The sequence below is a fragment of the Notolepis coatsorum genome, assembly GCF_963971535.1.
Source record: "Notolepis coatsorum genome assembly, chromosome: 13".
In the NCBI taxonomy this organism is placed as follows: domain Eukaryota; kingdom Metazoa; phylum Chordata; class Actinopteri; order Aulopiformes; family Paralepididae; genus Notolepis; species Notolepis coatsorum.
In genome coordinates, this window is record NC_140177.1 from 27,446,492 (window position 1) to 27,463,417 (window position 16,926).

The window sequence follows — 16,926 nt, forward strand, 5'->3', positions numbered from 1 at the left end:
ACAGTTCCCTCCCCATCATATGTATATACTCTGTCAGGATCTAGGGGTAACAGTACTGTATATTTGAATACCGTTATGTCACAAATGTATCAGTACTAAATACCTATATGTCCCTATGCCATAAATGTCATGTATGTTGTGTATGTCATAAATGTCTATATGAATTGAAAATGGGGGACCCTGATGGAAACAAGACAAACGTCTTTCTCAGGTCTGCATCCCCTTAACAATTGTATGTATTGAGCCGTACTGTATTGTACCCATTCTGCAATCTGTTAAATAAAGTTTTCATTCATTCATTCATTCAGAGAGAGAGAGAGAGAGAGAGAGAGAGAGAGAGAGAGAGAGAGAGAGAGAGAGAGAGAGAGAGAGAGAGAGAGAGAGAGAGAGGAGAGAGAGAGATGTGTTTTAGGCTGAGCAGTACAATGTATGTTCCTGTCTTGTTAATGCCTTTACAAATGTATCACGGTAGTTTGATGGTCATTTGAGTTGTACCATGGTGGTAGTGTACAGGCTATTGAATGAATAATTGACCATGATAAGAGTAGGGCACATGCATCCACTCAGAGGATCAGCATCAAAATAATCCGATTTAAACCATGATACTGATGGTATTTCCATCATTCTTTAGTCACTACCAGCATCATAGTGACAAAACAATGATTGAAATACCAGGATACTTTTTGGTAAGGGCGTTCAGGCATTGAAGAAAAAAATGATGTTTAGACTATTTTTGCCTTTTTATCGTTTCTTTGTAGCTGCATACCTCTGAATGCATATCAGAATAATCCGAGTCATCATACAGTGAAAATACAATCACAATCCTAAATCCCCTACACCTCCCCGTATCAGTTTTTAATACAACACAAACGCACAAGTTCTTTTCAGTGCGTATTTTGGCACAGCGCGCATACTCTGTACCAACGTCAAGGCGCGCGGTTGACGCTCCGAGCCTGTGAGCAGAAGCCAAACGGAATGCTGTAGGCAGGAGGAGACGAGGCGTGCATATCTGACACGGCTGGCACAGTGGCATCGTCTACAGGAATCCCATTATAAAGTCACAAAGAAAATGCGCTGAGGTTTTGAACAACATATCGGAGATTGTTTGACGTTCAGTCGTAACCAAAGAATATCTACACGAAGTATTACAATAAAAAAACAGAAGAAGAAGAAGAAGAAAATAAAAAGAATCTGGACAGTATAAATTGGGATCTCAGAAGATATCTGAAGGATGAATACCAACGACGCCAAGGAGTATCTCGCCAGGCGGGAGATACCTCAACTGTTTGAGGTGAGATACGTGCGCTTCGCCGGCTCAACAACCTATTGTCGTGTGTCTACAGTCATATTTATTTTTCATCATCAATATTAACTGCGGGGCTCTTTTATAAATACATTTCTGTTACCAACGAGCAATATAGGCTATTTGTTCTCGATGACAAGATGTGCGTAAATGCGCACACTATTTGTTTCGGATTTGCTTGCGCGTGTTTTGATTGAAGTAGAGATTCCAATGTACTGTAGAAAAAAGGCAACTAATCTGATATATGGATTCTATAGTACTAATGCTATACGGTATATCGCGACGGTTGCTGTAAAAGTAAACAACAATGAGACCAAAGACAATGTAAGGTGCATTTAAATTGATATTCACTAGTTTACACCAGAACAAGTTCAGGCCAGGGTAAACCAGGGCAAGACGCCCCCGAACAATGTCTATTATCGACAAAAAATATATACTTTGAATATTAATATAATATACACAAGAAGTATGCTTAGGTAAACCCATTCAAGTAACAAAATCACAACATAAAACGAAGTGTGTGAGTGTATGAGGGGGGGGGGGGGTGCCCCCTAGAATATAATGTGCCCCCCGGCCTAGAATATAATGTATCAACAAGCTGAAGAAAATAAACAATATTGTCTCATTAGCATATGCATCATGTAAAAAATGTTTTATCCAAAGCCTTCTCACTGTTCAATTCAATAGTACATTCAATCGTACAATTGAATAGTACTAGCAACTATATTCTCTGCATAATATCTTCCTGAACTGATATAATACATTTCTTAGCATAGGCTAGCTATATGTTATTTTGTTAGATGATAGTGTACTTTCTTAGAAATCTAATATTAGACATAGGCTAGATATTCAAGATCATCGATGTCCATGGGGGGCTTCTTACCCTCTCTCTTTGATTCTCACATTAACCATATAAAGCTGATGTACATCCTTTAAAAAAATAAATGAAAGCACAGATCCTTATTTCTTAACACTTTGATTGCCAGCAGGGGGTGCGCTATTTATCGCTTGAGTGCCAGCGCTTTAGTCAATGAGAGGACGGGGATATTTGCGAACGCATGAACTATCTTAAATTATGGCTATGTGTCTAATACAACCGTCGCTTATCAATGACTTGCTTGCAGTCAACATGTACGAAACGGATTGTGTTTTCATCAGTACATTTCCGTTTTATACCGTTTTGAATACGAGTATAGTTTTGAAGATTTCTAGTGATTCCAGAAAAAATCTGCGAAAATCGGCCTTTACTGGAATACACAAAACACATTGTAATTTTTCGGCCTATTTATGAATAGTTTTCAAATAAACGCTAGATTATCGATAGTATATGTGTACTTATACACGCTAGAGAAGCGGGCTGAAAAATCGATTATCTATGCCCTGCCTGGCGCTAACGCCACACACACACACACACACACACACACACACACACACACACACACACACACACACACACACACACACACACACACACACACACACACACACACACACACACACACACACACACACACACACACACACACACACACACACATTTGAGACACGTTGTGAAATATGTGAAAACAAATCTGATTACCCCAAGACTGGTAAAATAAAGTCCTTACCTCACATCAGATGTTCTGCAAAAAGATTATTCCAATTCCTGATCGCCATTCCAAATATCGATCGCGTTTATTGATCCAACGATCCAACCTCGAAACACATAATCCATGCTGCTTCCAGTCCCCTCAATGAATGCAATAGTCTCAGGTTACATTGCCTCAGAAGTAAAATGTGGAATCCGGAGTTTCTTTTCCCCATGCATTTCCATTGACTCCAATCCAATGGGTGCAATACGATCCGGGAGACGATAGGGGGCAATATTTGCCCTTTTCGAGGTCAGAGCCAGTCCCAATGATAACATGAGGCTGGATGGATGAAAAATGAATGGATATCGCTAATAAAAGAAATAACGATTAAATAACGAGATTTCTCGTTGTTGGCACACAACGCATGGCGGCCAACAACGAGATTTCTCGTCGTTGGCACTCAATGTGTTAACGTCAACACATTACATCAAATCACCTCAAACTGTTTCTTTGGTACACCTCCCACTACTAAAATGAGTTGGATACTATTCAAAGATAAGGCATTTACCCCGGTTTACCCTACATATTTAATAGCAAAATGATGATTTGGCGTGGAGCTGCAACAGCCAGAGATTGTCAGCTTGGGGTGGATGCACCTGGATGCGTGAACACTTTACCCAAGGCAGTTGTCCTTCCGCGTTCGGTTTGCGCACCCTGATTGGCCTTTACCCAAGGCAGTTGTCCTTCCGCGTTCGGTTTGCGCGCCCTGATTGGCCTCTCAGCGCCCAATCGCGTTAGCCCTACTACTCGCTCAATATCACTTCAGTTCCACAGCCCCATTTCCTCGTATTGTTGCTCCGCCGTGCATAAACGAACTATCACTCAACTTCCTCCCATTTCCTCGTATTGTTGCTCCGCCGTGCATAGAACAGATTTTTACAGCCTAACGTTAATATAGAGAGATGAAAACAATACGTTATTTATATTGATTGATTGATTGAAAAGTTTATTAACAGATTGCAGAATGGGTACAGAATAGTACAGTACAGCTCAATACATACAATTGTTAAGGGGATGCAGACCAGAGAAAGACTTTCGTCTTGTTTACATCAGGGTCCCCCATTTTCAATTCATCATAACATATATGACACACATGACATACAGATAGACAGTACTGCTACATCTATACATTTATGATATACCAGATTTGCAAATACAGTACTGTTTGTGATACAAAAAGTGTCCAGAAAAAGAGTGTATATACATTTGACGTAGAAACTGTACATTGGAGGAGGCTGGGTTGATATGATGTCGATTGATATGAATAGCGCGTTACGTTAATAGAGAGATGAAAACAATACGTTATTTATATTGATGTGAGAGATAATACGACGTTAACTGAAAGCTGATGCACAGCGCTTGAGTGATAGTAGTATATTGAGCGAGTAGTTAGGCGATAGTAAACAATGATGCATGTAATTATATTAACGTTACTGTGTGTTGTTGTAGCTATGTTAATATAATAGGATAACCACCGGTTAATTCGCGATTTTTTATTGGTTTGTCATGACAAACCAATTACATAATCCAACATATGTGTAAAGAAACAACATATTCCAGTTAACGGTATATTTTTTTAATTATTCGTTACGGCAAAATCAATACTTCCATTTGTATAAATTAGGTTAACTCAAGGATAGTATTCCTCCGTGCGGCGATAGTAGGGCTAACACGATTGGGTGCTGAGAGGCCAATCAGGGCGCGCAAACCGAACGCGGAAGGACAACTGCCTTGGGTAAAGTATTCACGCCACCTGGACAGGTGTGCTCTGCTGAGGAGAGGGAAGACGAGGGAGGGCACTGAACCTTCCATTAGGCGCTGAGCCTCCAACCCTGTGGACTGGCCCTCTGGAAGGGGAGAGAGGGTCCTGTTAGCAGGAAGGGGAAGGGGAAAAGGCATATTAATCGAGCTTCCAACCCAGTGGAGTGGCTCTCCGGAAGGGGAAAGGGCACATTAATCGAGCCTCTAACCCAGTGGAGTGGCATCCAGTAGGGAAGCTGAGCGCTTGCCCTAAAAAGGGGAATATAATAGAGGTTTGGATGATGAGTCAGAGAGAGAAGCGGGAAACATTATATTCTGGACCAATTTGGGAAAGACTGGGGAAAACTGTCTGTCTGTCTGTCTGTCTGTCTGTCTGTCTGTCTGTCTGTCTGTCTGTCTGTCTGTCTGTCTGTCTGTCTGTCTGTCTGTCTGTCTGTCTGTCTGTCTGTCTGTCTGTCTGTCTGTCTGTCTGTCTGTCTGTGTGTGTGTGTGTGTTCAAGTTCAAGTTCAAGTTTCTTTATTAGTTGTCATACAGAAGTACAGAATACTTTTATACAAAATGCTTCTTTCTGTTTCGCTCCAGAGACTGTGCTAGGCAAAAATAGATAATAAAATAAGTATAGCAAGTATAAAATAGAAGTCAAGTACGTAGACACAAATGTTCAGTATATACAATGCTCTATGTAGAGTAGAAGTAACTGAGTTACCATACAATATACTATACAGTGCAAAGCAGAAGTGGGATGAGGTACAATTTAGGTACAATATAATTTACAGTAAGGTGTAATGCGGTATGGGTTGTAGTGCAAATTCTTTACCGATAAATATAAAGTGTGCTTAGGTGTACTAAAGTGGTTAAAGTTGGTGATGCAGTGAGTTGTTTGTTTAAAGTGTGTGTGTGCGTGTGGATGTGTGTGCTGTGAGTGCATTTGATGGCTGTGTGTGTGTGTGTGTGTGTGTGTGTGTGTGTGTGTGTGTGTGTGTGTGTGTGTGTGTGTGTGTGTGTGTGTGTGTGTGTGTGTGTGTGTGTGGGGGGGGGGGGGGGGGGGGGACTTTCCCAGACTGATCTAGCAATGGGAAGGAGAAAATAGTCAGGCAGACACAAGCATAAGTGAGGTGGTGGCAGAGAAAGTGATATAGAAATTAACTTACCAAGTCATTAAATTAACTTACCAACTAATCAACAGATATACACTAACTTACCAAGTAATTAAATTAATTTACCAAGTAATTAACAGATATAGAAATTAACTTATCAAGTGATTAAATTAACTTATCAAGTGATTCACAGATATAGAAATTAATTTACCAAGTGATTAAATTAACTTACCAAGTGATTAACAGATATAGAAATGAACTGACCAAGTGATTAATAGTTCAATTGAAATTTAATTGAAATGAACATACCTTCAGGATTCAACCTTGTAGGTAGGGGATAGGAATTTACAGAGTGGTCAATCAATACGACTTACCTTCAGATTCAACCTTGGAACAAATGTAGGGGATATGAATTTACAGAGAGGTCAATCAATACGACTTACCTTCAGATTCAACCTCGGGAGGGTTTAAAGAGGAAAGAAACAAGTTGGGGGCGAATGAAGAGCAGCCAGCAGTGCAGCAGGGAGGGGCAAGGTCGATCAGGTGGACTGGCCAGGTAAAGACCAGGTAAAGACCAGGTAAAGACCAGGTAAAGACCAGGTAAAGACCAGGTAAAGACCAGGTAAAGACCAGGTAAAGACCAGGTAAAGACCAGGAAAAGATGCATTGCAAAGTATGGATGGGGTTCTGTAGTGCAGCTGAGAGAGAAAATAAGGAATAGGGGGGCATGTGTAATGACCTGCATCATTAAGCCTTGAATACATTTGTATAAATACTCCAATTATAGGACATTTGACATGCCTGCCAGATGGAACAGCTGTCAGACAAAACACACCAATTGAGCATAATAGGCAACCACATACAGGTTGCACTGTGTCCCCATGCTTTGTTTTATTTATTTACTGTACATAATGGAGGAACACTTAGTTTAAGTCCTAAATTAAAGGTGCTGTAAGTGGCATATGTTTTTGTTAAAATGAGGGGTCTACTCGAATCCAGCTCACAGCTCCGGGGTTGTCACCAGCTTGGCTGGCCGTTCACACTAATACAATTGGCTGTATTAGAGGGTGGGAGAAGCTGGCGGGGTGGGTCCGGGTCGTTGTAAACAGCGACTCCTACAGTTCGGTCGGGGCGCCTGCTAAGCGCGGATAGGACCTGAGTGGGATAGTGTGATCCTTCCACACGCTACGCCCTCTCAGGGAGGATCCGCGCTGCCAGGTGAAAAGAAGCGGTTGATTGGCTGGACGTGTGTCGGAGGAAGCACGTGATAGCCTCCACTCTCCCAGATGATCTGACTGTGGGGGGTAAGTGCGCAGCGACCAGGAAGGGGATTGGGAATTGGCATACGACTAACATTGGGATGGGAGAAAATCGGAGGAAAATGGAGGGGGAAAAAGATCAAAAAAAGAAAGAAAAAATGAGGGGTCTACATGTTAAAATAATAGCTCTACATTCCGACAGCCATCACTCACTCAGTGTTTGGTCAGTAACATGGGTCTGTCATCTTGTTCTAATTAGGAAATGCCCACGTTATTAAAACTTGAGAAACCTAGTGATCTACAGTATGCACAAAATCAATTGTTTCTTTCAGAAGATCTTAGTTACAACAAGATTGTGTTAGCTAAGTTAGGCAACGTTGTGTTTAAGATTAAGTATTTTTAGAGTGTTCGCTATTTGGCCAAATGAAATGGTCTTTAAAGTAGAGGCAGAAGGCACAGTCTCCAGAGGAGAGAATCCAAACCGGAAGGCGATATAGATAACACTCAGCCACTAGATGTTGCACTAGAGCACCAGCATCTTGTAAACAGCATCTTGTAAACGCAACATGTAAACAACATTCATTTTGGACCAGTCAAAAAAATAATTATGATAAATTCATTAATCAATCATTTTCTGGGGGGAAAATCTATCATTTTATTCCACACCTTTCTGAAAGCTCAGTGGATGTATTTTTTAAAACATCTACATAAAGATTTGATGATAGCACCTGTAAGTGACCATTCACGACAGTAAAAGTCTAATCGGATGTGGTGCATTATCCAGTGCACCGTTACGGCTGAGTGAGTGAGTTAATGAGTGAGTGAGTGAGTGAGTGAGTGAGTGAGTGAGTGAGTGAGTGAGTGAGTGAGTGAGTGAGTGAGTGAGTGAGTGAGTGAGTGAGTAACCCTTTGTCGTGTGGCAGTGAAAGGGTTAACCTTCTGTATTGTCACAGTGAAAGGGTTAACCCTTTGGTAGTGTGGTAGTGAAAGGGTTAAGAACATTCAGGGGTCAAGGGAAGGGACCACTCTTAAACAAACACACTCTTGGCTTCTCCCTCAGCACGGCAAGTTAACAGTATCACAAAGCAGGCAGTTAGGGTTCCTGTGTTCATTTATAAGGGCAGATTCTGATTTCACAGGGCTGCTGCCAATATGGGATTTCTTTTCTCCCTGTTATGTGGAGGAGAGCCAAGGCAACCGGCTCTGCACTTGTTATTTCAGGGTGTTCACCCCCCTCGTTGCGGCAGAGCCATGCGTCACCACCGCCAGGACTAACGACTCTCCTCCACCTGTGCCCTTTATTATTGTGTTTTTCACCCAGAGCCTGCTGACAGGTCTGATGTACTACCGGCCCGACGACCCTGTGGACTACCTGGAGGGCTGTCTGAAGAAGGTGAGGGAGCTGGGAGGACCGGACAAGGTCCGCTGGGACACCTTCGTGGGCCAGGAGAAGAAGGCCCTGCCTCCCCTCAACGGGGGTCAGTCACGCAGATCTCTCTTCAGGAACGGTGAGCGGTGGGGCGTGGAGATATGATGAGTGTGTGGAGGGAGAGGAGAGAGAGACCTCTGACTCAACACCATGTTACTGTGCCGAGAGGCGCCGGTGAAGTGGGCTAGACGTTGACCTGTTGAATATATATATGTCAGCCGAAGAATCATATACCGTAACTCCTTTTTAAAGAATCAAGAATCAAGAGGTGCTGTAAGTGTTTTTTTGGGGGTAAAACTAAATAAAATAGCTCTACGTTCCAACAGCCATCACTGATATAGAGCATTTTGTCAGTAACATGGGTCTCCCAATCCCGCTTGCTCTGAAGTAAACACAAAATAAATGTTCTGGTATCCTGTTCCCACTTTATCCAATCAGGAAAGAGAACCCTAGATATTTTTTACTTATTTCAAGAAATCTTGCGAAGCCACATTTACTTACTGCACTGGAAGCTTATTTTACTTGTTTTAGGCACATATCTGCTTAAAACTCATTTTTGTATTTCTTATTCTTTCAGTGTGGAGTTCTCTCTCCTGATTGGATAAAGTGGGAACGGGATACCAGTAAATGTATTTTGTGTTTAATGCAGAGTGGAGGGACTGGGAGACCCATGTTACTGGCCAGACACGCTATATCAGTGATGGCTGTCGGAGTGTAGAGCTATTATTTTAACATGTAGACCACTTATTTTAACAAACAGAAAATACCACTTACAGCTCCTTTAAGATTTCAGATGATGTTTTCAAATTGTATCATAAAGATGCTCAGTTAGAGCGGTGACGTCATTCATAGTTTTTCATTTCATTTGTAATTTTTTTTTTAATTTATTTTATTTGTTAAGAGGGACAAGTACATTGATGAACATTCATAGAACATAAAATGCACATAGAACGTAAATTCACCAAACCAATTATAGCCAGAGGCTAGTTTACAGAGGCAGTCCCCCTGCCAGGAGTTAATACATATATTTTTTATCCTAATGGATAAAAAGGTTAGACATGGCAAATATAAAAACAACATCTGGGAAAATATATATAAAAAATATACATATACATGATGATCTGGGAAAATATAAACATGGAAACACTAGCCATACTTTTAGCATGACTTTTGAGAGAACTATAGGTTGGGCATTCTCTTATTGTTGGGGGTAGACTGTTCCACAGATCACCACCTCTAACAGACAAGAGAGTCTGGCCAAAGGTGTATCTATGGGGCTTCTCACAGTGTCCTCTAGCAGTTAAAGACAGTAGAGTTTGAGTGCTTTCTTAACGATACATCACATTCACGACTGCAAACACATGGTCTTTCCAATCGATGTCCAAACGGAGTCATGTGGTTCCTCTATGCGAGGGTTCAATCATTAATATCCCAGAGTGCCTCTGGGCACTGGAACAAAAGGAAAACACCCTCATTGGCTCTCAGTATCAGCCGCGGTCTGAGGTGCCCTCGGGCATAACGGTTAGGCAAACAGATGCAAAGCGGCTCTGAGACGTCATTATATTTTGTATTTGCAAAGCAAAACAAATTCAAACCAGGCCAGGGTTTGGAATATGACAATGAGGCAAGTCCTATCAGACCTTTTCCGTGCTTGCGTAGTCTACTGTACACAGAAGCACACGTGTTTGATCTCACTACAATGCAAATAGTAAACAAGGAGTCAGCGGGAGATGATCTCAGTGTTTGTCGGGTTTGTTTGCTTGTTTGTTTGATTTCCATGTGCGTGTGTATGATGTACATGTATCAGAGAGCAATCTGAGCAGGGGGCGGGAGTCCATGTTATGTCCTTGATTGTAAGAAGAAAAGTAAAACGCTACGTCTTTGTTCTTAATTTTTAAAATATGTGGGGGAAAGGATGCTTGGGCCACCTGCAGTGGTTAGTCTTATCTCCTGAGAATAGCAACCTAATCAGGGACACAGATTGCCTCTGCCCCGTGTCTCCCCTCGTGGCTGTCAGCTTAAGTTCAAATCTGTCATCTTTCATAATGTTGGCCAGAAGGCAGTGTTGTCTCTGCCGCGCGCATGCGTGTGAGTGCGTGCGTGTGCGTGCGTGCGTGTGTGTGTGCAGCAGCTCGGGTCTATTGGAATGTCCCTTTCTACCGCTGGTACGTGTATCATTTCAGACGTCGAAACGTTTGACAATGAATGGACTGTCACTTCACAAACACAGTGAATGGACAGGGATCTGCCTTGGTAATAATGACAACAGCACCTCACAGTGTGCAGGGACAACTTGACCAACAGCAGACTATACATATCCCTCTAAATACATTCATTAGTATTAGCAGTGTGGTATGTTGTATAATTACTACTAATTATATCATTAATATTGCAGGCAGTAGAGACAACAGTGGTTCTAATTTGCAACTTTGTGTGAATGTGTTTTTCTCCACTTATGTGTGTGTCTGTGTGTCTCTGTGTGTGTGTGTGTGTGTGTGTGTGTGTGTGTGTGTGTGTGTGTGTGTGTGTGTGTGTGTGTGTGTGTGTGTGTGTGTGTGTGTGTGTGTGTGTGTGTGTGTGTGTGTGTGTGTGTGTGTGTGTGTGTGTGTGTGTGTGTGTGTGTGTGTGTGTGTGTGTGTGTGTGTGTGTGTGTGTGTGTGTGTGTGTGTGTGTGTGTGTGTGTGTGTGTGTGTGTGTGTGTGTGTGTGTGTGTGTGTGTGTGTGTGTGTGTGTGTGTGTGTGTGTGTGTGTGTGTGTGTGCGGCAGTGTTGCCCGACAGTCCAAATTTCCCCTACAGGCGTTATGACCGCCTGCCTCCCATCAGCCAGTTCTCCATCGAGAGCGACTCAGACCTGTCGGAGACGGCGGAGCTCATCGATGAGTACGAGGTGTTCGATCCGGACAGACCGAGGCCCAAGATCATCCTCGTCATCGGTGAAGGGCTTGACGCTGAGCTGATATAATGCTATAACGCAAAATACTAGTGTGTGTGTGTGTGTGTGTGTGTGTGTGTGTGTGTGTGTGTGTGTATGTGTGTGTGTGTGTGTTTGTGTGTGTATGATAGAGAGACAGAGAGAGAGAGAGAGAGAGAGAGAGAGAGAGAGAGAGAGAGAGAGAGAGTAGTAATGTAATGTTGATTTTCAGTCATACCGTATATCTAGTCAAAAAATGTCATATATGTCATATATGTCATATATTATATGTCTATACCAGCACCTGCTAGACTAGAATAGGCTGTCATTAGCCTACTATGTAGCCTAAGCTACTGATTATAAATGCACAACACTGTGCAATATTACACTTACTGTAGACTTCTGTATATTTGTACTGTATTCCTTTTACTGTATATTTAATTATATCTTATCATTCTCACAACACAACACCCCCTCTAATGGAACATTCCAGGGTGGATGTGCGTTGCGTCACACTCCGTGGCCAATCTGCGCATGTGCATGGGGAATCAATGCTTAAAAACGGTATTTTTTGCTGCCAATTTAGTTCTGATCGATTAGGAATGTCTCGCGCCGTGTTCAGGAGATTCAGGCGCATACAAGTCTATTCGATCATGTCTCTAGCACCCCCACAGCCGTATCTGCAATCACTTAATGTCAAGGCTCTCATCCACATTCATTCATTTGCCCCCCCCGCAATCTCCTCCCCGATTTCAATGTAACGCGGAAGTGTAGTGGTCTATAGGTCGCTTGCTGCGTCTCTCCTTTCCGTAGCTGCATTTCTGCAGACCCCTCTCTGATTGGTTGAGCCCATTTCTGCAGACCCCTCTCTGATTGGTTGAGCAAAAGGCGGACGTAATATTATCATATCAAGAAGATAAAAAGAAATGTACTACCAGATTCGCGTATAACGTTATTTCGCGTGACTTCGCGCTTTATTCATAACGTTATGCACATTTCACAACACAGCCAGCTGTCAGAAACTGTACATTGTAACGTTATATAACATAACGTTATGTTATTTCGCGGTTTATTCATAACGTTATGCACATTTCGCGTGTATATAACATAACGTTATGTTATTTCGCGGTTTATTCATAACGTTATGCACATTTCGCGTGACAACACATAACGTTATTTCACGTGACAACTTCAACACAGCCCAGCTGTCAGAAACTGTACATTGAGGGGGTTTGAATCACTGTTTAGTGTTTACACTCCCCACTTACTGTAACTGTACCATGACGCACTCCCCACTTACTGTAACTGTACCATGTTCTACATATTGTTGTGTATCCTGTTTCTTTTTCCTCATTATTATATTCAGAGTTAATTATATTATTTACACTGTCTTTCTTCTATTATAACCCTGCCCATTTGATGTTCCCAAATCATATTCAGAAAGTATCACAGAGACTTCTATTGACCAAGGAATTAGTTATTATTAGTAAGACACAACATTTCAATCAAACATATAATAACATGTGTTTCATCATACTGATCCTGGTGTGACAATACCTAACATTTAGATCAACCCAGTTAATGCCTTAACTAGACAGTTACAATGTAACATTTAGATTAACACAGTTAATGCCTTAACTAGACAGTTACAATGTAACATTTAGATTAACACAGTTAATGCCTAACTAGACAGTTAGAAGAAAGCAGGAAGCCGGAACAGCACTCTCAGATTCAAAGTTTTAATTGCAGCCTGGAACATACATGTTTCGGAACCAATGTGTAACTAGACAGTTACAATATAACATTTATATTAATTAACCCAGTTCTATTTCATTATGGCTTACGCTCAGCATCATCTGCACTGACTTCACTTTGTGCACGTGCACTGAATAAAAAATTCCACCATGTACCTTTACATCCCAACATTCGTCTGGCCACACCCCTATCCGCTTACCTTCATAAGCAGGTGTGTGGTCACTTACTCGCCTCCTTCTTCACTTTCACCACAAGGAAGTGCCTTCGGTAGATCCCACACTTGACGAGGTTGTTAGCTGAAGAAAGTTGAGACGTGTTTACATTGTTTCTTGTTTTTTTCTTCTCTCATATATTTGAAAGAAAAAAGCTAAGTCATAATGTCTACTTCGGAGGGTCGCGCACGCAACGCCACTCTTCACCAGCAGTTCTCCATTGCCGCCTCTGTCGTGCGTCTTGGAGCAGGGTTGAGGCCTCTCTCGTGGTCAGCAGCCACGCCCGGTAGGCGTCCGATGGGTAGTTTGCCTCTCCAAGGAGCTGGTGCACCAGTGTCGTCTCCTGTGCGATGGCCTGGTTCCGGCTCTGGTTCCTCTGCTTCCGGGGAGTCGTCCGCTGTTGGGCGGCCGACTCCTTTGGTTGCGGGGGATTTGAGACGCAAACCTTTTGCGTCAGCTCGCTCCCGTCGCAAGATGGTGGCTTGCAGACGCGAACGGCCTGGTTTTGGTGAGTTGCTGGAGCCAGATGAGGATGCGTCGGTCTCTACATGCCCGATGGAGACAGAGGACTACATGATAGAGGCGGACAGGTTCTTGTTTGAAGGCCCGGTGGAGACGTGTCCCCTGCCTGTCCAGGTAACACTGGAGGGGGGAGATGTCTCCTTGGGGTTCCCCGCCCGCAGATGTTAGGTTAGAACCTCCGACTCGGCGGCAGGATGCCCTGCTATCAGCCACATCAGAATGTGGCTCCTTGACCAGTAGTCTGCTGTATGTGAGGGACGCGGGCTCGGAGGAGGAAAGTATGCAGGGGGAACTGCATGCTTTGTTTCCCGAGCTCATGGCGGCGGCGGCAGTCGCAAACGGCATGCCGCTGCCGCAGCCACTGCCTGTTCCTGTCCCTGATGATCTCATAGGTCATCTATGGCAACGTCGCCCGGTGAGAGGGGTGGACGTTGTCTACCCATTTTTCCCCTCAATGGCGGCCTATGTCCGTCAGGGCCAGGTGGTCTCCCACATCATAGGCCTTACTCCTGCCTACGTGCAAGTCACGCGGGTGGCGGGTTTGGTCAACGGCATGAAAGAGGGCGTGCCACGGCTTGATAGGCCGATGGCGGCGCTCCTTTGTCCGGAGGTGGTGTGGGAGCCGTTACGGAAGCCGGTTCCCCAAGGGAAATCGGCGAGGCGGTTGGCATATTGGAGCGACCAGTCATTTATCACTGGAACACAATCTCTAGCTGCCGCGTCTAACATCGCGCAGCTGGCGAGATTCATGTCCGGGATATTGACGGGCGGCACGGAGCTGACTGATTTACAGCATGATCAGCTCGCCCAGTCGGCAGGAGCCATCCTGCATCTGACTCAGCCGCAGGCTATAGCCGCTGGGAAAGTGCGCGCCCTGGCAACTCTGATCCAGCGCCACCTTTGGCTGGAGCAGGCGCGTGTGCCGGAGAAGAAGAGGACACCACTTCTGACGGCACCCCTCTCCGATGCTGGACTATTCGGGTCGGCACTGCAGCTGATGACCTCAACCTGCAGGGAGATGCAGGAGGAGCGCTCCGTGCTCCAGCCTCATTTCCCCCCGCCCGATGTCGTCTGGCCGCCGCTGCCACCACCGCCACTGCTGGACCTTCAGCGAAGAAGGCCAGGAGGAGAGAGGGCGCCTCCGCTACTGCAGCCGGCCCATCTACGCCCGGAGGAGACGGTAGGGATCGTCGAGACCAGCCGCCGATCGTTTACCGTCCCTCCGGGGCTCCCCGGGGTGGCAAATCCCGAGCGGCTCGTGGCAGGCGTCGCTAAGACCCAGTGACTTTTTCCCTCTGTGGTCCCCCCCTGTTTCCCTTCCCGGCCCGCTATGATTTTGTTAAAAAATAAAGAGTCCCCTCTAAAGGGGGACTGTATTTTTTGTTAAAGGGGAACTATTTGACAATTTCTTTCACTATTTGGGCACTTTTACACAATTCCTGTGAGTTTATGGAACACCTCTGTAATTATAATTTTTTGTAATTCATTGTTTTGTATTTCTAATCAAGTACTCAAAAACAGCATTTTTCTACCTCAAGATCTCGAGCCGTTTTGAGGCTGGGCCCCCAAACCACTGTGTGGCCTGGTGGCATCTGCCACATTATCATGCAGCTGAGTCTCTCTGACATCACAAATCAGCAAATTTTCAGATGACTCAGTTCAGTGAGGGTGAATATTGTGAGAGGAGAATTGGAAGAATGCGCCAATATGAGAATTAGAGACATAGATCATATTAATATAAGTCCACATAGCTAGGAAACAATGCTAAACACTGAAAAAGGCCATTTATAAGATAGTTCCCCTTTAACAAACTGTGTGTTTATTCACCAAACATATGATGGGGTTGCAACGTGTGAATCTTTCGCTAGTATGGGTTGATAGGAGGGTTACATTCATGTTGGAGCTTAAGCAAGGCCTGCAGCCTACACTCGGTTGAAAAAGGGTTTTTTCTGCCTCGACCTGAATCTCCACATAAAGGTAGAGGTTAGTTGTGTGCTCTGTTGCTTACACAGTGATATTGAGCTACAACACTATTGTGTTGGGTTTGCAGTAATGCTCGTATGAAAACATATCACGGCTCAGCCGTTCTCTCTCTCTATCAATGTTTTTTCTGTGTTACAACATGGATGCGGGTGTAGGATTCACACACACACACACAACTTGGTCTTGCTATAAACCCTGTTCACAGATGTGTCTGTGGTTAGCGTGCAATGTATTAGCTTACGCTATTCATTAGCATTGCTACTAAAGGTATCATATGGCTATTGCTGTTGTTGTATGCAAGGGTTGGGCTTGTGAGGGGGTGCCGGATAAACCCCTCCTTCCCTCTTCTGATTGGTCAGGGGGTTTATTAGCCTCTCTTTTTCATTCAGTCAGGGCCAAGCTGTTAGGCGGTTTGGCAGGGAGGGGGGGGGGGAGGGTTTCCCAGACTCTGCACCCATCACAGGCGTTTGAGTCTTGGGATTCCCCCCGTCATAGCACACGTCACTAGGCACGTTGCTATTGGACGATGGCTTCCGTGAGTTTAGGGTCTGTTGTTGTCAAGTGTCGGGATAGAGCGTAGGAATTACGGTTCCACTACGCTCGATATACGCGTAACTTGAGTCGGTTGGTCACAGGACTCAATGTTACCGTGGCTTTTTAATCTATTGCTCACGTGGGAAGTCTCTCTGAGGAGTTCCGTCTATCCTTTGTGGTAGGGATGACGGGATATAAAAATGTTAAAAAAAAATTACCCTCGGCTGCGTCAAGTGGGATTCATGTCAGTCGGTGTTTCTTTCTTTTTTAATAAGAAAGTGTGGAGAATGTGAAGCACGACACCCTTCTTGTCGTTCTCCCAGGTGCCTTGAGGGATAGATGTGGGGTCTGGTTAGACTGTCCATTGATGTGTTTTGTGTCCCGACGCATACATAGTGCTGGCTCCGGGTGTTTCTGATAAGAATCATGCGGGTGGCTAGTACGCCTTGGTTACTTGTTATTAAAACAGCGTTTTTATAAAGCAACTGGGATGGGGTTTTTTTCCTCTTCCGAGAGCCTGTTACTGG

General features: G+C 44.0%; 1 protein-coding gene across 2 annotated transcripts in view; it reads left to right on the forward strand.

Moving 5' to 3' along the window:
- Positions 1–989: 989 nt before the first annotated feature.
- The window catches only part of ak5 (adenylate kinase 5), a 310,275-nt gene continuing 294,338 nt past the window's right edge, over positions 990–16,926 (forward strand). For both annotated transcript variants that reach the window (XM_084326901.1, XM_084326902.1), the window contains exons 1-3: positions 990–1,291; positions 8,374–8,560; positions 11,248–11,415. In XM_084326901.1, coding sequence (XP_084183027.1) covers positions 1,232–1,291; positions 8,374–8,560; positions 11,248–11,415 — 415 coding nt within the window. In that variant the 5' untranslated portion in view covers positions 990–1,231. The remainder of the gene's footprint in view (positions 1,292–8,373; positions 8,561–11,247; positions 11,416–16,926) is intronic.